The 20,401-nt window shown below is 62.3% G+C and overlaps 1 protein-coding gene across 1 annotated transcript in view; it reads right to left on the minus strand.

The window, feature by feature from the left end:
* Positions 1-5,562: 5,562 nt before the first annotated feature.
* PLEC (plectin) overlaps positions 5,563-20,401 on the minus strand; it is a 76,471-nt gene continuing 61,632 nt past the window's right edge. Inside the window, exons 30-35 of the mRNA XM_067290046.1 lie at positions 20,245-20,328; positions 19,922-20,026; positions 19,314-19,412; positions 14,163-17,543; positions 6,300-13,303; positions 5,563-5,650 (exon numbers count right to left, since the gene is read on the minus strand). Coding sequence (XP_067146147.1) covers positions 6,968-13,303; positions 14,163-17,543; positions 19,314-19,412; positions 19,922-20,026; positions 20,245-20,328 — 10,005 coding nt within the window. The 3' untranslated portion in view covers positions 5,563-5,650; positions 6,300-6,967. The remainder of the gene's footprint in view (positions 5,651-6,299; positions 13,304-14,162; positions 17,544-19,313; positions 19,413-19,921; positions 20,027-20,244; positions 20,329-20,401) is intronic.

Consider the following 20,401-nt stretch of genomic DNA (forward strand, 5'->3'; position numbering starts at 1 on the left):
AGCAGGATGGCACGGTCGGGGCGCGGGATCGTGGCGGCTCCAGCACAGGCTGGTGCAATCAGCAGCACCCGCGGCCCCGCAGCACAGCGGCTCCAGGCCCTCCTGCGCCGTGCCCTGGTCGCTGGCCCCACGTGCTTTGCAGGCACGTCCTCGTCCCCGGGCAGGAGCACGCTGCCAGCAGTGCACCAGCCCTGCTGCCAAAACACAACTACGGGGTCCACAGACCGTGCAGCTTGTGCAGAGCCCAGGGCCCATTTTTGCCCAAAGTGGACGAGCACTTGACAAGGGCGCAGAGCCGCATCCAGAACTACGTTATGAAAATGCTGCTGTGATAGCGATGCGATGGCGATGCGATGGCGATGCATGCCATCCCTGGCGTGGGAAAGCACTGCCTGAGCCCTGTGGTTCGTTCCCATTTCTGGGGGTGGCCTGCCTGGAGGACGCCACAGCAGGCGGGGGGGGGGGGGGGGGCATATCCCGGCTCTTTGCACAAGCACGGGTCGGTCTGACGCAGGGTCTATGAGCACGGCCACGGGCAGCGCAGGTAGAGCCGTCTGTGGGGCAGTGGGTCCGCGGTGCCCCTGCTCCTCCCTGTCGCCCCCAGCCCCACATGCCAGTGGGAAACGCTCCGCGAGTGACAGCGCCTAAAACCCGTGAGACGCCGGGCTGTGTCCAGCACGGGCTCGCTGCGGCGCGGAGGATAAAGCCCTGGCTGTCGCTGATGGAGAGTCTGCCCCAAACATGGTGTGGAGTCACGCCTGCACCGGCCGGACCTGGCCCTCGTGTCCCGGAGACGTGCCGATAGGGAGACGAGGAGCAGCAGACCCGACCCAGCGCGTGCACTAGGAAACCGGTGCTGAGCACCTCTGCAGTGGGACCAACGCACGGATCCCTGCAGCCGCGCAGATCCCTGCATGCAGCCGCTGCCTCCCCCGGCACGCTGCGGCCGGGGGGGGGGGGGGGGGGGGAGTGTGTGCGCAGCACCGGATCGGCTGCTGGCCGGGGACGGACAACAGGCACAGCGGGCTGCGCCGGCTACGTCCCCGGACATGACAAGCAGAACAAACGGATTTAGAGCTGCCTGACAGCGGCGACGCCGGTGCCTTGGGAGAGCGGCGCGGGGCCCTGCTCCCACCGCTCCCTTGGCGGAGGACGGTGAGCACGGTCAGCTCTGCACTACGTGTCGGCACAGAGACGCAGGCGCGTTCCTGTGATCCCCCCCCCCCCCCCCCCCCCCCCAAGCTGTCCTTGGCCAACGCACTTCAGGATTTAAGCAGTGGAGGCAGGGCCCCACGTGCCAACCCGGCAGCAAGCAATGGGTTTTTGCCTCGGGCAGCGAGCGTGCAGAGGCAACCGCGAAACACGGCCCCGGGGGGGGGGGGGGGGGGTTCTCTGGGTCTCCGCACGTGCGCGGGAAGCAGAGCTGGGCAGCTTATCGCCTTAAAGAAAAGTTCAGCGCCCCGGCGAAGGGGGGGCGTGGGAGAGACCGGCCGTGCTTTGTCCCTGCTTGCGAAACTGTACAGAAAGTTCCCGCAGCAGCGAGCGGCTCCAAACACGGGCTTGGAGCGCAGCGCCAGGCAGAGCCCGGGGCCACCGGCTTGCAGGGTTGGCAGCTGCTCTGTGCCAGCGGCCGAGCCGGCTGCCCGGGGCCCTGCGCCACCGCCGCTCGGGACGCACGTCACTTGGGATGCACACTGCTTGGGATGCATGCCACTCGGGATGCATGCTGCTTGGGATGCATGCTGCTTGGGATGCACACTGCTAGGGATGCACACTGCTCAGGAGGCACGCCACTCAGGATGCACACTGCCTTGGGATGCACACCGCTTGGGGTGCATGCTGCTTAGGATGCACTTCCTTGGGATGCACGCTGCTCGGGATGCACACTGCAGGTCCCAGCCACACTCTGGACTGCAGCCAGTGTGGGACGTGGCCCTGCAGCTGGTGGTCCTGGGGCCACCATGTGCTGTCGGCTGTGGGAAGCCCCAGCGATGCACAAGCACCCCTGCACTTGCAGCAATCGTGTCCGTGCGCAGGGCGGAGGGGCCGGGCAGCACGGCCGTCTGGATGCAGACCAGCTCGGCAGCTGCGCACCTGGGTGTGCGGCGCGGCGGGTTCGTCTAACAAGATCGTTATGGTTGCAGCTAGTGTTTTGTGTAAGTTGGTCACAGGCTGTTTGCAAATGTTTGTGTGCATACCGCGGGCTCACTCAGTAGGCAAACGTATACTTCCCAGGGCTGACTGACAGCTATTATTAGCGCGACATTCAGCATTTTGCATACCACCGCCCTGAGGTTTTAACGCTGCGCGACAGTTTACTCGGAAGGCCTGAAAGGAGTGAACTCTGGCCTGCACGTCAGCAGGGCGAGCTAAGCTGCAGTGCATTAAAAACGGGAATATAATAGAGTTATCCATCATAATTAGCCTGGCCCAATTACACACTCGCTCGGCCGTTCCGGGCGCACGGTGCGGCTCGGCGGCAGCTGACGCCGCTCAGGGCTGAGCTGCTGCTGCGCTGCGCCGCCGCCGGCCCGGCTGCCAGCCCCAGGGCTCCCTCGCGTGGGCGCCCGAGCTTCCTCAGCTGCCTGGGCCACGGCACCGCACCGCTCCCAGGCATCGCCGCAGCTCCCCGGCGGCTCCGGCACCCGCATGCAGCGCCGGCTGGGGACGAGCCCGGCATGGCCCCATCTGCACCGCATGGCTGCAGCCGCCGGGCATCGCCGCTGCCGGGGCTCGGCTGCGTCCTGCCGCAACCCTCCCCCATGCCGAAGGGCTTGGGGAGCGGGGGAGCATCCGCACGACGCAGGTGATTGGTTCAAGGACCCTTCCGTGCACGGGAGGCGATAAGCAAAGCGGGGGCAATAAACAAGACCCAGAGGCGCAAGCCTGGCGGAGGAGCCGCAGCGAAGGCAACGACAGAAAGCAAACTCTTCCATCAGGAAGCGATGGGCAATTAAGAAAAGGCAGGCATGGCCAACCCGGACTTTGTAACTGATAGCGAGGAGGAAACAAGACAAACACGAGGGGTTTTAGATAAGAGGGGGCCTGCGGGACCATGTGAAACCTGCAAAGGAACGAAGGGGGCGAATAGAGAGCAGGGGGAGGAAAGGGGCCGGTCGCGGTCGAGCAGTTCGTTTGCTCAGCCAAGCCCCACCTGAGCGCCGCAGTCTGTCCTGCTGACGGCTAAATCCATCCTGATCCAAGCATTCCTGCATAACCTCGCTCCCTGCCCTGCGTGAGCGCTGCCGGCTCTGGGGGCAGCACCAGGGGGCTGGAGCGAGGTGGACTTGGAGCAGCACTGGGGGCTGGAGCGAGGTGGATGTGGGGCAGCACCGGGGGAGCCAGAGCACCAGCCCACGGTGCCCCCCAGCGTCCCGGCTGCTGGGGCAGCGGCGAGGGCGTCTGGCAGGAGCAGCCCGTGCTCACCCCGCTGCACAGAGGGAGGGAGGGAGGGACGCGGCTCCTAATTGCAGACGCACAGCGTGATTACGGTGCTCCCAGGCTGCTGCCATCTGTCCGGGCTCTGCAGCTGGGCGCTGCCACGGGGGTCGGCACGCACGGCTGCACCCGGACAGACCCCGCCGGCCCCACAGCCTTCGCACACGGCACCCCGGCTTGGTGGCCCCGGTGGTCCCGGCCCCAGGCATTTCCCATGCCACGCAAGCAAACGCCGTGGCTGGATCACGCCAAAGTCTCTCTGGTTTTGTCCAGGCTGCTCCTAACAAACCTCGCTGCCCAGCCGCCCTCTCCCTGCCGGCGCGCGCCCTGGCCAGCCTGCCCGTCTCCTCCCACGCCGGCTCCGTCCCCGATGTCACACAGGGCTTTCCCGGCCGCCGCGACAGCTGCTATTTCGCTAGGTTAAACTCGCCTCGTCTCCTCCAGCCCGCAGGCGCCTGCTCCTTGCAGCCCGGGCAGCGGCACGCAGAGCCCCAGCCCGCGCACCGCCGGCCGGCCACGGGACCCATCCCCGCAGCCGCGGCACGCTGCCGTCGGCACGCGGGCGCCCGGCCCTGCCGAGGGACGGCGTTGTCCCTCCGCCTGCAGTGCCCGCTGGCTGCTGCTCCCCAACACCGGGCGCGTGGCCCCGGGGAGCCGCCGGCCGGGAGCCTGCACCGGCGGAGACCACGGTCCCCGCTGCACCGGGCGCTGCAAACCCAGCCCCGAGAGCGCCGGGTGGCCGAGCTGCCGGCCGGAGCCCGCGGTGGCTCCCGGGACGACCTGCGCCTTTCCGTCCCCTCCGCAGGGCACGGACGTCCACCCGCCCCGTGCAGGCTGGATGCCCACCGCCACCGCCGGCAGCAGGCAGGCGCCCCGCGGGCACGACCCGCGCTCGGGACAGCTCAGCGCCGCGGCGGCACAGGGACAGCCAGGGCGAACAGACGACGCGGAGCGGCCGGCTGGTTTCATAGAATCTGCTTTACTGACCTCGCTGGGGAGCGCCATGGGTCCATACTGCATGTTTTACAAACACTTCACGGTATATACAAGTCAGGTTTTAGTGTTTTGCCCCCAGAAAGAGATGCTTTGGGATTATTGATCAGCCCCTGCTGCCCTGCCGAGAAATGAGTGGGAAATGGGGGGCGCGCAGGGCCCCGAAGGAGCGGGAACCCCGGCGCAGGCTGGGATATGTGACAGTCGCCCACGTTAGTATGTCATGCAAAAGCAAAACTGGATAATGAGAATAATAACAACAAATGCTGAGGAATAACATGACTCCATTTACATGTGGCAGATGAGAGCAGGAGGGAAGGAGGAGAGGGACGCTGGCGGCCGGCGGCGCGCGGCGGCACCGCTCGCGGAGGCTGTGCCCGGGGAAGGTCCGGGGGTGCGCGGCGGCGGGGCGAGGGGGGGGGGGGGTCGGGCGGGCTCAGCCTGGCCCCGCTGCCCCCGAGCCCGGCCGCGCTCCCGCAGCCCTGGCCAGGCCCCGCCGCCCCGCGCGAGTCACAGACTCGGGCCTCTCCGGCAAGTGCAAAGGGAGAGGGAGCGTTTCTCAGAGTCCTCGAGCGCTGTCCCACGTCCCCCCGCGCCGGGGTACGGGCTCCGCGGCAGCGGTGGGGGGAGTTGGAATGGACATCCAGCAACACTAAAACAAAGCGAACAAAACAAAACAAAACAAAGATGGGATGAGACAGGAAGACTGGTTCATGCGATGAAGCCATCAGACAGCGCCGACGATGCCGACCCGCGCGTGCGCACCGCTCGCCCGCCCGTGCGGCCGCCGGCTCCCCCCAGCGCTCTCCAGCCCGGGAATGTCCCAGCCACAGCCGGAAAACCTGCACTGGGGACTGTTTTACTCCGAAGCGCGCTTGGAGCAGAACAACATCCACACCCACGCGTCTGGGAGCAGTGCACCCCAAACTCTGCGCCAGCGTAACCGGACGTTTCGCCCGGACAGAGCCTGACGCACACAGCACCCAGCCGAAACCCCAGCACCGGCCCCGCGCGCCATGGGAGTCGCATAAGACCCATCTCCAAAGAGAGAGAGAGACTCGGGAAAGGTCGGCATTACCTGTGCGGACGAGCACGGCCGAGGAGCTGCTGAGTCCAGGGCTCCCCTTGCACTGATCCAGGACTTGCTAACGTCAGAGACCCAGCTAAGGAGCTCGCCCAGGGGTGAAGGGACGTCTTTGGTGGGACTGCAAAAAGACGTCTGACAGAGAGAGAGAACATTATTGCGGGTGAAGAAACGGCGAGAAGAACCAAGAGGAGGAGGAGGATAACCAGGAGGAAGGAAAGGAGAGTCCGGTTTCGGAGAGCACGGGAGCGCCTCCAGGCTGCTGCAGGGTGCCGCGGCCCATCGCCGCCTCCGCATCCGCCGGGGAGGCTGGCAAGACCCCGCGAGCGGCGGAGCGGCGCGCTGGGAGCTGGGCGCGCGCGGACCCTGGCTGGTCCGGGAACGGGCGGTCAGCAGAGCCGTCGCGCAGGCGCCAACGAGCGCCCGCCGCTTTGCTACGCTAACCCAGTTTTAGGAACTCAGCCTAGTACGGAGCACTTCCCAGATACACGGAGCGACGGACGGACGGACAGACGCATGCGGGCGCCAGCGGAGAGCGGCGCGAGGCCGGGCGGCCGGGCGGGGAAAGCGAAGCGCAGCGGGACGCGCCGGAGGGAGGGAGCGAGCGAGCGGGCTGGCGGAGGAGGCGACACCTCTCGGAGGCGAAGCCGCAGAACGGCACGGCGCGGCGCGGCACGGCACGGCACGGCACGGCACGGCACGGCGCGGCGGCAGGCAGGCAGGCGGGTCGCTCCCCGCGGCAGCGGCTCTGCGGAAGCAGGGGGCAGCGCCCGCACGCACTTACGGTCGGCGCCGGCTCCGCGGGGACGTCCTAGGAGGCAGAGCCAGGGCGTGTGGGGCAGCGCGGGGAGCGGGGGGCGCGCGCCCCCGCCTCGCCTCGCCAGGGCTCGGGGACAAGGGTCCAGGCGACAGCTCCGGAGCCGGCGTGCAGAGGTCTGCCCGGAGGCGCGGGATGCCCCTGGCACGGTGCTGTGCCGCTCGCGGGGGCGCGGGGCTGGCGCGGGCACAGCACCGTCTCCTCCTTTGGGGTGCGGGGGGGGGGGGGGGGATGAAGCCGGTGGAGTTAATTACAAAAGAGTCACTGAGTGGTTAGATCAAAAACACGAAACTGTTTTCAGGTTCTGCCTCGCGGTGTCCGAGCGGCGGCGGGACCGGCTGGGTGGGATCTGCTCTGCAGAGGGCGCGAACGGCAGCAAGCTCCTGGGACTGCAGATCTCGGGAGGGTAGTGTGTTTTCTCTCTCATCTCTTAATATACAAATACTGTCAGAACAATCGTATATATTAATATATTAGTCTAGTCTTTTTGGTTAAACTTTAGGCACTGCTTTGGAAGAAAAATGGAGTTTAAAAATTAAAAAAATAATAGAGTGATTAGCCAGCAGCTTTACCACATGCAGAGCAGGAGAGGTGGGCAGGTTCCTCAGTACATGGGAAGGGGCAGGGAGGGGGGTTTACGCCACGCTGAGCGGTGGCCCGTGCAGTTCAGAGCGCTTCCCGCCTGCCTCCCATCCGCAGCTCCTGCTCAGGTGGGACAAGGCGAGCGCAAGGTCTCCTGCATCCACGGCACTCTGGGGACCCAACGCATATCTGCGCCCAAAGCTTGAGGAAGAGTAGGAGGAGGACGAGAAGGTCATGGAGAAGCCGGAGCCGGTGGCATCAAAGCTCCCACGCCTTGAGCCCGCTCTGGACCCCGTCCGGGAGCCTGACCGCGAGCCAGAGGTGGAGCCAGCGCTGCTAACGTTGTAAGGGCTGTAGTAGCCTTTGCTGGATTGGGAGGAGGCTTCCAGCAGTCGCAGGCCTGTCCCGTCCTCAATCATGCTCCGGTCCATCGCGTCCTTGTAGGAGATCTTGAGCTTGGTTTTGGGGCAGGTGAGATACTTGGAGTAGGTGTTCACATCCCGCAGCTTCTGGGCCGTGCGCGTGTCAATGGTGCCCTTCTGCAGTGCGTCGTCCAAGGAGACACGGCCTTCAACGTCGGGCTCGATCAGCCCTCCCGTCAGGTACTGCACCTCCAGAAAGCGCTGCCCAGCCTCATAGTACAGCCAGCCCTTCTTCAGTGCCTGGGCTGCTGACATCTTCGTCTTGGTTCTTGGGTCCTCAAAGCCGTAGAAGGCCTTCTGAGCAAGGTTGATGCGGTCCACCATGATTTTGTCCACCAGGCCCTTGTTCACTGCATCGGCGACAGAGCATTTATCCCCAGTGTTGGGGTCGATGATGCCCCCAGTGCAGGCCTGGGCTTCCAGCAGCCTCTGCCCCGTGATGTTGTCTACGAGGTTGCGGCGCATCGCCTCCGTGATGGACACCTTCTCCAGAGTGTCTGTGTCCAGGATGCCAGCAACTGGCCCAGTCTCCTCGGTTGGGTCACTCCACATCGATATCTGCGTTCGCGTGGGGGCTGGGCTGACGGTGTAGGAGGAAGATGACCCCACAGAGGATGACCGTGACCGGAAGCCACTCATGTTGCCAGAGAGCATGTCTGCGAATTCGGTGATGGAGAGGGTGCCTGAGCGGTACTGGTCCAGAGCCGATTGGTCTATCAGGCCCTTGCCAATGGCATCATCAATGTCGTACTGGCGCCCTGAGCGCCTGTCAATGATCATGGACTTGACCACACCATCAGAGGAGGAGGTGGTGATCTCCTCCCACTCACACTCCTGCTCCGACAGCTCCAGGTAGGTCTGGTGATCAATGAGGCCCTTGCGGTAGGCTTCATACACCGACATCTCCTTGCCAGTTTCTGGGTCGACGATCACCACCCTGCGCTTGCGGACAGAGGACTTGGAGGAGGTCTTCCTCTCCCGCTTCTTCTCCTTCAGGGGTAGGAGGCAGAGACCGGTTTCTGGATCAGTGATGCACCGCTCCATGAGCTGCAGATAGGTTAGGTTCTCCTCTGTGTTGGGGTCAAAGAAGCCCTTGGTGTCATCGCTGGGATCCAGCAGGATCTCATTCATCTCCTCATCAAAGAGGCCCCTCTTGTAGGCCATCTCCACGGGTAGGCGGTGGCTCTCCTCAGGATCGATGATGCCTCCTGTTGCAATCTGGGCCTCCAGCAAGCGGATCCCATGGTCCTTCAGGATCAGCCCCTTCTTCATGGCTTGGAAGAGGGAGATGAGCTTTCCGGTGTAGGGATCACGGTAGCCAGTTACTGCCCTCTCAGCAGAGAGCAGCTTGTCCTTGAACTCAGGGCCCACAATGCCCATCCGCACGGCCTCCTCCACAGTCAGTTTGAGGCCCTTGATAGGGTCAATCACATACCCTGTGGCTGCCTGCGCCTCCAGGAGCTCAAATGCGGTGCCTGGCCTGATGATACCCTTCTTCATGGCCTGGTATACGGATAGCCGCTCCTTTGTGGAGTCCACAAAGACACCAGCAATGCAGCTGGTGCCCTCCAGGAACTTCTTCAGGTTCTTGGAGACCTCCTCAATGGAGGTGAGGCCCTCCTGGAGGCGCTGGGCTGTGGCTTCATCCATTACCTGCGAGCGGACCAGCTCCTCCACGGTGATCTGCTTCCGCAGCCCCCGGAAGGTGAGCTTCCTTGTGTCGCAGAGTGGGAGCAGCAGGAGCCCACTGTTCTCGTCCTTCCGGCACCGCTTCAGGAGCTGCGTGTAGCTGAGCTTCTCCTCCGTGGAGGGGTCCACATAACTCCGCACCTCACTGGGCTCGGAGAGCATGTCGTATGTGTCCTTGTTGATGAAGCCCCTCTGGTAGGCCACCTCCAGGGGAAGGTGGAAGCCAAGGTGTGGGTCAATGACACCGCCAGTGGCTATTTGGGCATCCAGAAGTTTCAGGGCCTCTTCACTGGGAATGAGGTCTTTCTTCATGGCCTGGAAGAGGGAAATCTTCTGCTCACTGTATGGATCTCTGTAACCAGTCACAGCCCTCTCTGCAGACAGGAGCCGGTCATGGATTTCTGGCCCAACTACGCCTTTCCTGACTGCTTCATCGACTGTCAGCCTCTCGTTCTTTATAGGATCAATCATGAAACCAGTTGCAGCCTGGGCTTCCAAGAGGGAGCGGGCCACTTCAGAGCTGATCAGCCCCTTCTTCAGTGCCTGGTAGATACTGAGCTTCTGCTTGGAGGAGGGGATGTAGATGCCGGCAACACAGCCTGACCCATAGAGGTGTTTCCAGACAGTCTCTATGTCCAAGAGCTCCCGGATGGTCTTGGAGCCCTGCTTCAGCAGGTTGTAGATGTCCAGGGAGATGATCGTGGCCTCGTAGAGGTCCTCAGCCGTGATGCGGCGCCGGACGTAGTCGTAGGAGGTGAGGTTCTGCTGCCGGATGATCTCAGTCCTCTCAATGATCTCGATGATGATGATGATCATGCGCTCCTTGGACACGCGGCCCGACTGGAACTCCTCCATGAGATGCTTCCGCTGCTCCTCAGGCAGCAGGTCCGAGTTCATGATCTCCCACAGCGACATGGAGGAGCCTGCCCTGCTGCCCACGGGGATGTCCACCTGTGTCTCCTCAAACACCTTCCGTGTCTCTGCCTCTGTGTACACCTGGGTGGTCTCCACCACTGTAGGTTTTTCTGGCTCCCGCAAGGGCAGCAAGTACAGGCCTGTCTCAGGGTCCTCAATGCACTTCTCCTTCAGCTGCATGTAGGTGAGGTTCTCATGTGTGTTGGGGTCGAAGAAGCCCTTGGTGTCATCTGTGGGGTCAGAGAGGATCCGGTTCATTTCCTCATCAAAGTAGCCCCGCTTGTAGGCCACCTCCACAGGGACACGGTGACTGTGCACAGGGTCAATGATGCCGCCTGTGGCAATTTGGGCCTCAAGCAGGCGGACGCCGTGCTCCTTGACGATGAGTCCTTTCTTCATAGCCTCGAAGAGGGAGATGGTGTTTCCTGAGTAAGGATCCTTGTATCCAGTGACCGCCTTCTCAGCAGACAGGAGCTTCTCATGCAGCTCAGGGCCAACAATGCCAGCCTTCACTGCCTCGTTGACGTACAGCCTTCGGTTCTTCACGGGATCAACCAAGAATCCAGTTGCAGCCTGGGCCTCCAGGAGAACCATGGCAGTGCTGGGCCTCAACAGGTTCCTCTTCATGGCCTCGTAGATGTTTAGCTTCTCTTTGGTTGCCTCCACATAGACTCCTGCAATGCAGTCACTCCCCCGCAGGTATCTCTTGACTGAATCTGTCTCAGAGAGGTCCTTCACTGATTTCTTGCCTTCCTTCAGCTGTTCGTACTGGGCTTTGCTGATGATGCAGGATTCCACCAGCTCGCTGGCAGACACAGGTGCCCGGAGACCACTGAACGTCAGCTTCTCCTGCTTCTTGGTCTCTGTCTCCTCAATGATGGTGATCATGATCTTGATGATCTTCTCAATGGTCACCTTGCCAGTCTTGTACTGCCGGAGGAGCTCCCGCCTGTGTTCCTCCGTGAAGTACTCTGAGTGGATCAGCTCCCATATGGTCACCGTCTGGCCCTTCAGGCTGCCTGATGGGACCTCTACGGTCGCCTTCTCAAAGCACTCCTTCGCCTGGCTGTCTGTGTAGATCTCCTCCTGCTGTGACTGGATGGCTTTGTCTGAGAGGGGCAGCAGGTAGAGGCCAGTCTGCTTGTCGCGGTGGCAGTTCTTCTGCAGTTGGGCATAGGTGAGGTTCTCCTGAGTGTTGGGACAATAGAAAATTCTGGCCTCCTCTAGGAGTGCAGACAGAGCTGAGTTCATCTCTGGGTCAAAGTAGCCCCGCTTGTAGGCAACCTCAAGTGGGAGCCGGTGGCTGTTCACAGGATCGATGATGCCACCAGTGGCTAGCTGGACATCCAGCAGACGGACCCCAGTGTCGGTGGGGATGAGGCCCTTCTTGAGCGCTTGGAAGAGGGAAACCGTCTTGCCCGTGTAGGGATCCTTGTAGCCAGTCACAGCCTTCTCCGCAGACAGCAGCTTCTCATGAAACTCTGGCCCCACGGTCTCAGCCTTCACTGCCTCATCAACAGAATAGAGCTTGTTCTTCACAGGGTCGATGATATAGCCTGTGGCAGCCTGTGCCTCCAGCAGGGACAGGGCAATCTCTGGCTTCAGTAGGTTTCTCTTCAAGGCATCATAGAAGGTGAACTTCTGGCCGGTTGACTCCACTAGGATGCCAGCAATGGCATCTGTGCCTTTCAGGTACTGCCTCACAGACTCCATCTCTGCCACATCCTGCACAGACTTTTTGCCCTGGTGCAGCTGGTTGTAGAGGTCCTTGTTGATGATTTTGCTTTCCAGCAGCTCAGCAGCAGGCACGGGGGCCCGGAGCCCCTCGAATAACATCTGGCTCTTTTTCTCGCTTTCCTCCACAACCGTGATGATGATCTTAATGATCTTCTCCACCGTGATCTTGCCAGTCCTGTATTGCTGGATCAGGTCCCGCCTTTGGTCCTCAGTGAAGTATTCAGAGTTGATGATCTCCCAGATGGTCACAGTCTTCCCTTGGAACTTGCCAAATGGTGCCATCACTGTAGCCTTCTTAAAGACATCCTTGGCTTCTTTGTCAGTATAGAGCAGCTCCCTTGCTTTGGCTGCCTGGTCAGTGAGTGGTAGAAGGCACAGCCCCGTGGACGGGTCAGTCACACAACGCTCCATGAGCTGCAGGTAGGTGAGGTTCTCTTGTGTGTTGGGGTCGAAGAAGCCCTTGGTGTCATCTGTAGGGTCAGAGAGAACTTTGTTCATCTCCTCATTGAAGTAGCCTCGCTTGTAGGCAGCTTCAATGGGGAGGCGGTGACTGTTGACAGGGTCAATGATGCCACCGGTGGCGATTTGGGCCTCGAGCAGGCGGATGCCATGGTCCCTGACGATAAGCTCCTTTGACATGGCCTGGAAGAGGGAGATCTTGTCTCCTGTGTAAGGATCTTTGTAGCCTGTTACTGCCCGTTCAGCAGACAGCATTTTATTGTGCAGTTCTGGCCCAATCACTCCTTCTCTCACTGCTTCGTTCACTGACAGCCTCACGTTTTGCACAGGGTCAATTATGAAGCCAGAGGCAGCCTGCGCTTCCAGGAGGACCAGCGCAGTGCCCGGGGTGAGCAGCTTTTTCTTCATGGCTTCATAAATGCTCATCTTTTGATTGGTGGGTTTGATTAACAAACCAGCAATGCTGCTCTTGCCCTGCAGATACTTCTTGATGTCTTCCCTCTGTGAGAGCTCGCCAACACTCACGACACCCTTTGCCAACTTGTCTAAGCTCTCCTTGCTCAAGATGCCAGCCTCAGCCAGCTTCTCTGCAGACACCTTCTGGCGGATGCCATCGAATGCAAACTCCGGCTCCCCATTCTGTGCTATGCCATCCACCACGTCTCTGCCATTGGGCACAGCTTTGATGTCCATCAGCTGCGTTGTTGTTACCACAACCTCCTCAGGCAGGTCATCTGTCTGGATCATGATCTCTCGTGTCTGGGCCAGGGCAGCCTTGTGCTCTTCCTGCATCTGCTCAAGCCTCTCCCTGAGCTTCTTGTTCTCCTCTTCAAGGAGCTTTTCCTGCTGCTGCCGCTGTCTCTCCAGCTGCTGCAGCTCCTCCTGCTTGTGCCGGACATTTTCCTCTGCTTCTTTCTGATGTTTCTTGGCTTCGTCCAGCATGGCTTTAAGCTGCTGCTTTTCCTGCTCCATCTCCTTCTGCTGCCGTTCTTGTTCTGCCTTTAGATTCTTGGCTTTATTCACCTCATCCTGGAAGAGCTTCTCCAGCTTGGTTTTCTCCTCCTCGATGAACTTCTCCTTTTGGAGCAGGACATCCTTCTCTGTCAGGAAGGTCTGCTGAAGGATCTGCGTCTCCTGGCGGAGCTGCGCCTGCTGGGCCACCTGCATCTGGGGTGGAAAAGAGGAGAGTGTTGGTCAGACAGCACCCTCTGCCAGGGATGGCAGTGCTGCTGGGGGGGTGGGGAGCGGGCAGGACTGGGAGGAGAGGCAGCGGGGTGTTACCTGGCTGGTATCGGCATGTGCATTAGTGGGATGAGTCGCCCAACCACTCTACTACGTAGGTTAAAAGTTAATGGGGTAGAGCTGGGGTTAGGGAGCTATAGCAAACAACACATGGGTGAAACGAGCAGAGAAAAGACACGAGCTCTTCTGCTGGGGTGAGGGACTCCCTGCCCAGCTACTGAGGCCAGGAGCTGGGGAGGGCTCTTGTTTGTGGAGAGCAATAAGGTAGGACATCCCACACAGCCAAAAAGCTGGCACATGTGGTGGGGATCGCCTCTCCAGAGCAGGAGCAGCTGGAGGCAGCAGGAGAGGGCACAGGGTGGGAGGTCCCGCTTCAGCACCTCCCTGTTGGGTTTGCCTCGCTGCACCTAGATGCTGGCTCTGCGCACATCCGTGACCTGCATGAGTGGGTCCTGCTCCATGAGCAGCCGCTCACTGTGACCACCAAGGGGGGCCAGACACTGGGGCGGGGAGCCTCAGTGATGCCTCCATCTCCTGGACAGTGCCAGCAGCCCACTCCTTGCCCACGTCCGCAAGATGCAGCACACGCCTCCAGTGCTGTGCACACGCTCGGGGACAGAGGCACCAGCCTGCGTTGCAGTGATGGTCGTCAGTGAACTCCCAGTGCGGCTCCTGGACCCTGGCCAGCCTTGTGTGAGCCTGGCCAGCTGCCCGCATGGCTGCCGGGAGGAGGAAAGGTCTCCCTGCATACCATCACCACTAAGGGGGACCCGTAACCCAGTACCTCCTCCGCCTTCTGCTGCAGCAAGGCCGCCTCCTGTTTCAGCTTCTCCTTCTCCTGCTCCAGGTCAGCGATGGCCCTCCGCAGCTTCTCTGCATCCTGGTCGCTCTGCTGTCGCTGTATCTCCAGGGTGTGCACCAGTGTCATCTTCTCCTGTGTGGCCAGCTCGGTCTCGTGCAGCCTCCCGCTGATCTCCTCTGCCTGCTTCTTGAACCGCTTGGCCTCCTCCTCGGCCTTGGCCTGGGCCATGCTCATCTCCGCCACGTGCAGCTTGAGGCGCTCGGCCTCGGCAGTGATCTCCAGCTGCCGTCGACGTTCAGCCTCCAGGGTTTTCTGGAAGCCCTCCGTCTCCTCGGCCAGGCGCTGCTGCATCTGCTCCTTGTCCTCCTGCAGCCGTTTGGCGTGCTCTTGCGCCAGGTCCTTCTGCTTCTGCAGCACCTCCGCCTCAACCTTCAGCCGTGTGGCCTCCTGCACCGCTTGCATCTTCTCCTTCAGCATCTTCTCTGCCAGCGCCCGCTGCTGCGCCAGGTCGTCCTCAGCCAGCTTCCGCATGCGGGCAGCCTCCTGGGCCTCCACACTGAGCCGTGCAGCCTCCTCTGCCACCTGCTTCATCTTCTCGGCCTCCTCTGCCAAGAACTTCTGTGTGTTGTCCTTGTCCTTGAGGATCAGTGCTTTGTTTTCTTCCTCAATCCGGCTCTTCAGCTTTGCCAGCTCCTCCATCTGCACCCGGACTTTGAAGAGCTCCTCCTCCACCTGGGCCTTCTGCCGGATGGCGTCCGTCACCTCCTCCTTCAGCCGCTGCAGCTCCTCGTCCAGGATGCCCTTCTGGTGGTCCGTCTCCTCCAGCTGCAGCTTCACCTTGGTCAGCTCCTGCTCCACCTGGGCCTTCTGCCGCAGCGTCTGCTCCGCGAACTTCTTGTGCTTCTCCATCTCCGCATCTGCCAGCTGCTTCTGTCGCAGGGCTGCCTGCTCCGCCTGGGCCCGCTTCGCCGCCTCCAGCTCGGCCTCCTTGCGTAGCTTCTCCGCATCCTCCTGGGCCTGCGCCTTGGCCTGTGCCTCCTCCTCCGCCCTCTGCTTCAGCCGCTCGGCCTCCTCCACCCGCTGCCGGGAGAGGCTGGCGTCCTGCTCAGCCTTGCTGCGCGCGAACTCGGCCTCCTCCGCGGCCCGCTTGGCCCTCTCGGCCTCCTCCCGCAGCCGGTCGAGCACGCTCTGCTCCTGGCGCCGCGTCTGCAGCAGCTCCTGCTCCTTCTGCTGCACGGCGGCCAGGTGGGCCTTCTCCTCCGCTGCGATGCGCTTCTGGGCCGCCTCCTGCGCCAGCTGGATCTGCCGCTCCGACTCCTTCTCCGCCAGCTCCTTCTGCCGCTTGGCCTCCTCCACCGTGGCCTTCAGGCGCTCCACCTCCTCCAGGGCCAGACGCCGCTGCCGCGCAGCCTCCTGCTCGGCCGCCAGGATGTTCCGCACCTTCTCCTCGGCCTCCTTCCGGCGGCCCTCCTCCTCCAGTGCCAGGGCCCGCTGCCGCTCGGCCTCCCGCTCGGCCTGCTCCCGGATGCGCTGAACCTCCTCTGCCTCGCCGCGGATGCGGCTCAGCTCCTGCTCCAGGTCCGCCTTGCCCACCGACGCCTTCTCGAAGTTGATCTTCAGCATGCGGATCTCCTCCTCGATAAGGCGCCGCTGCTTCAGCGTGTCGTCCACGATGCCCTTCTGCCGCTCCAGCTCGCTCTCCGACGACCGCTTCAGCAGGGCGATCTTCTCCTCGATGTCCTGCTTGTGCTGGGTGGCCTGCTCCTCCAGCAGCTTGCGCTGGTAGGCCTCGTCCTCTGCCAGCCGTCGCAGCCGCTCGTTCTCCGCCTCCTTCTCCTTCAGGGCAATCTCTGCCTCCGCCTTCAGACGTGACGCCTCGTTGATGGCCGCCAGCTTCTCCTTGAGGATCCGCTCGGCCTCGGCCCGCTGCCGGCTGGCCTCCTCCTCTGCCAGCTGTCGCTGCCTCTTGGCCTCCTCCGAGAGGGCCCGCAGCCGGGCGGCCTCCTCGGCCAGCTCCCGCAGCTTGCTGGCCTCGGCCTCCAGACGCTGCTTGGACTTCTCGCTGGTGGAGCGCGATTCCTCCTCCGTCTTGGCCTTGCTCTCCAGCAGGATCTCCATCTCGGCCCGCAGCTTGGCCAGCTCCTCCTCCACCTCCTTCCTCTTCTGGATGGCCTCGCTCACCTCGTTCTTCAGCCGGAAGAGCTCCTCCTCGAGGAGTAGGCGCTGTTGCTCCCCATTCTCCATCTCCGCCTTCAGGCGGATCAGCTCCTGCTCCGCCGCGAACTTCTGCTGGGCCGTGCCCTCTGCCAGCTGCCGCTGCTTCTCCAGCTCCTCCTCCGCCAGATCCTTCTGCCGCAGAGCTGACTCCTCGGCCTTGGCGCGCTTGCGGGCCTCCCGCTCCGCATCCTCCTTCTGCTTCTCTGCCTCCTCCTGGGCCAGCGTTTTCTTGTGGGCCACCTCCTCGGCCTGCAGCCGCAGCCGCAGCGCCTCGTTGGCTTTCTGCCGCCAGCGCTCCAGCTCCTTCTCGGCCTCCTCCCGCAACTGCTCGGCCTCCAGCTGCTGCTTCTTCAGCCGCTCGGCCTCCTCCTGCAGGTGGGCCACCGTGATGTGCTCCTGCTGCAGGGACAGCTCCAGCTGTGCCGTCTTCTCCGCAAAGGACAGCCGCTTGCTCTGCAGCTCGGCCTCGGCGCTCCGCTGGGCCACCTCCTGGGCCACCTGGATCTGCCGCTCCTTCTCCAGCTCTGCCTGCCGCATCCGCCGCTCAGCCTCCTCTGCCTGCAGCCGCAGCTTCTCCAGGTCCGCCATCGCCTTCTGCTTCTCCCGGGCTGCATCCTTCTCAGCCTGCACCTTCTGCTTCAGCTCTTCCTCCGCCTCCCGCTTCTTCTGGCTCTCGTCCTTGACCTGCCGGCGCAGCCGCTCGGCCTCCTCCTGCGCCTGCTTCTTCTGCTGCTCGGCCTCCTCAGCACGTGCCCGCAGCTCCTGCAGCTCTGTCTCAGCGCTGGCCCGCTGCTTTTCCGTGCTCTCCAGCTGGAGGCGGATGAGACGGATTTCCTCCTCCACCTTCTTGCGGTTATACTCAGCCTCCTCAATGAGTTTGACCTTGGACTTGATCTGGTGGTCAGAGTTCTGCCGCAGCTGCATCAGCTCCTGCTGGATGTTCTGCTTCTGCTGCTCGGCATCCACGGCCACCACCTCCCGCCGGGTGACCTCCTCCTGCATGCGGAGCTGCAGCTCCCGTGCCTCTGCCTCTGCCTGCGCCTTGGCTTTGGCGTGGGCCTCAGCCAGCTGCCTCTGCTTCTCCAGCTGGGCCTCCACCTCCGCCAGCCGCTTTCTCTCCTCCTCCTTCAGCTTCTCGGCTGCTTTCTGGAGGGGAAAGAGAGTGCAGAGAAAACAGAGAAGGGAGAGAGAGAAATCACAACGAACACGACCGAGCTATGGCGTAAACGCCAACCACAACCACACACCACCGAGACACGGGATGATCCAGGGCAGAGGGGCTGGAGGATGTGCATGGAATGGCTTCGGGTCCCTGGGTCTCCCCACGAGCTAGAGGTGGTGACGCCAGCTTCCAGAAGACGTATGGCAGACAGGGGACGCACAACTACTGTATCTCACTTAGCACAGCGCAGGGAGACAGGTGATGGGACCAAGACAGCAGTGCAAGAAGCAGGATGACCCACGTACCACAAACAAGGAATGGAGTGCGAGCAAAGGCCGAGGCGATGGAGATGGATGCTAGCAGCTTGCACACCACCACCATGCCCACTGCAGTCTGGGGAGAGCTCCTGCCCCAGCCCCGTGCACACGACTTCCTGCAAAAGGGAGCCTTATCTTGCTCTCTCCAGGGTTCCCTGTGCAAGAGGGGCCAGTGCAGAGAGCCATCACCGTGGGGGACACGAGAAACCCAGCCAGAGCACCAAGATGCAACAGGACAGAAAAGAGCAGGTGGCAGGGGAGGTGCCAGGTGGACCTTTCCCTGCTGGGAAAGCCTTGACGATGCGGAGAGCAATCCAAGCTCTGACCCGTGCTGCCCTGGCTGGGTCCAAATCCCTCGCTGTCCAGCTCCAGACAACCCAGGCGAGCTGGCTGTCTGCAGCCAGGAGCAGGGATGTCTTGGGGCCACTGTGAATGCCTCCCTGCCCCAGCTCTCTGCAGAACCAGCAGACTGAGCAACTGACATTGCTCATGCATCTCTCCAAGGAGCAGAGGAAGCGGCCACAGCCTCCCGCTGGCCCGTGTCGCAGAGCAGTTGCATCGCATGCACCACAAGCAAGGCGGGTGCACACCCCATGCAGGGCCCTGGCTCGGGAAGCCCCCGAGGTGCTTCCAGAGGCTTTGGGCACCAACAGACAGCACACGTGTGGGGTGAGCTCGATCCCTGCCCCACTGGACTGACAGTCCCCTCGTGCCACCCGAAAAGGTGCAGCAAAGGCCAGGAGAGGAGAAGAGAGGCGAGGTGAGGCCGGAGGGTGCCCTGGGGACAGCACGCCCGGCTTGTGGCAGGGAAACGGGGTGCAGTGAGCAGGTGCTGGGCGCACAGGCTGCTTGCGGCCATGTGGTGAGGCGGAGGGGTGCTGTGAGAAGGGGGGGCATGCGCGGAGTGAGTACCTGGTGCAGGAATGCCAGAGTCATCCTGGTTTTTTACCCTCCATTAGATCCCCACCAACACAAACATCCCCCAAGACAAAGCACTGGCAAAGCAGCTTGACTTCCAAGGGCAGAAACCAAGAGTTAGAAAGGTTACCAAGACAGAACAACCGAGGAGTCCAGGTCCCGCGGCGCCCGAGCACAGCTTCATGCTGAAGGCAGATGCTGACTGCCCTACGTGTATCTGGGAAGTGCCTCCTAACACCAGTCACACCAGAGCCCGGGTGGCCCGGGCAGCTCCTGGGAGCCAGCTCTGCGTACCACCCCAGCTGGGCCCAGACAGCCCTCTCTGCTTGAAAATTTGCTGCGCCCAAAGCCAAAAGCTTCGGTCCCGGAAGCCCAGACCAGAGCGGGGTTAGAGGCCGTGGGCCAGCGTTAGTGATGGGGAACTGGCAGTCATCATGAACAATGCTTCCCGTTGTTATGAAGAAGAGAAAATGCAGCCGGAGTCATGCCACCCCGTGTGCCCCCACGCCGCTCCCCTACCTCCTCCTCCTCCAGCCGCCGCAGGGTCTCCGTGATGAACTTGATGTACTGGCTGGTGAGCGTGGTCAGCTCGCTGTACCGCGTCCGCAAGTCCACGTACTGTCGTCGCAATCAGAGAATCACAAAACGGTTGAGGTTGGAAAGGACCTCTGGAGATCATCTAGTCCAACCCCCCCTACTCAAGCAGGGTCACCTACAACACATTGCCCAGGACCTTGTCCAGGTGGCTTTTGAATATCTCCAAGGATGGAGACTCCACAGACTCTCTGGGCAACCTGCTCCAGTGCTCTGTTACCCTTAGAGTAAAGAAGTTTTTCCTTCTGGAAATGGCATGGGTCAGCAGAGGAGCATGCCTGCAGCCACCCCCTCTCCACCTGCTGGTTGCCAGCACCCAGCCCAGTTGCCTCCTGGCACCCGGGCACCGGTACGGCCAGCGTGAGGGCAAGCCAGCACGGCAGCCCCCCTGCAAGCCCACCCCTCTGGGGAAGAGCTGCGGCGCGCTGCTCCTAATGCAGGTGAGCTCCCCAGGCTCAGCCGCCTCAAGGGACTCTGCCCGGGACCTGCCTGGGGAAGCCCAGGCCCATGTGCTCGGGGGTCCCCCGCCTCACCTCCTGGATGATGCTGTCAGACGCAGACTGCACTTTGGGCTTCTTGGCAGGAGATGCCACTGGCTCCACCTGCGCCTTGAAGGTCACCAGCTGCAGCTCATAATCCTGCCGGGGAGAGGCGTCATCAGCAAGCCGTGGCACGCAGGCGATCTGGGGCCCATTCTTGCCCCCTTCCCACCCCCAGACCCAGCAAGGTCCCCACGCCCTTTGGCACGTGCCTGGCACCGGGCTGCCTCTCCCCAGCCCCACACCTGCCCCAGCTCTCCCCAGGCTGCTACCCGGGGGGCCAGCCCCAGGCAGGCACACGCAGCGAGCGGGCACACCTTGATGGCATCTATGTACTGCTTGGCATAGCGCTGGCACTCCTCCACCTTCTCCTTATTGAGATCGCACTCTTCCAGGAGTTTCTGGGGAAACACACAGGCTGTGAGCTACAGCCCCACACTCGCCACCTCCCTGCCACAGCACCAGCCACGCCGG

Source organism: Apteryx mantelli, chromosome 2, assembly GCF_036417845.1.
Source record: "Apteryx mantelli isolate bAptMan1 chromosome 2, bAptMan1.hap1, whole genome shotgun sequence".
NCBI classification, from domain to species: domain Eukaryota; kingdom Metazoa; phylum Chordata; class Aves; order Apterygiformes; family Apterygidae; genus Apteryx; species Apteryx mantelli.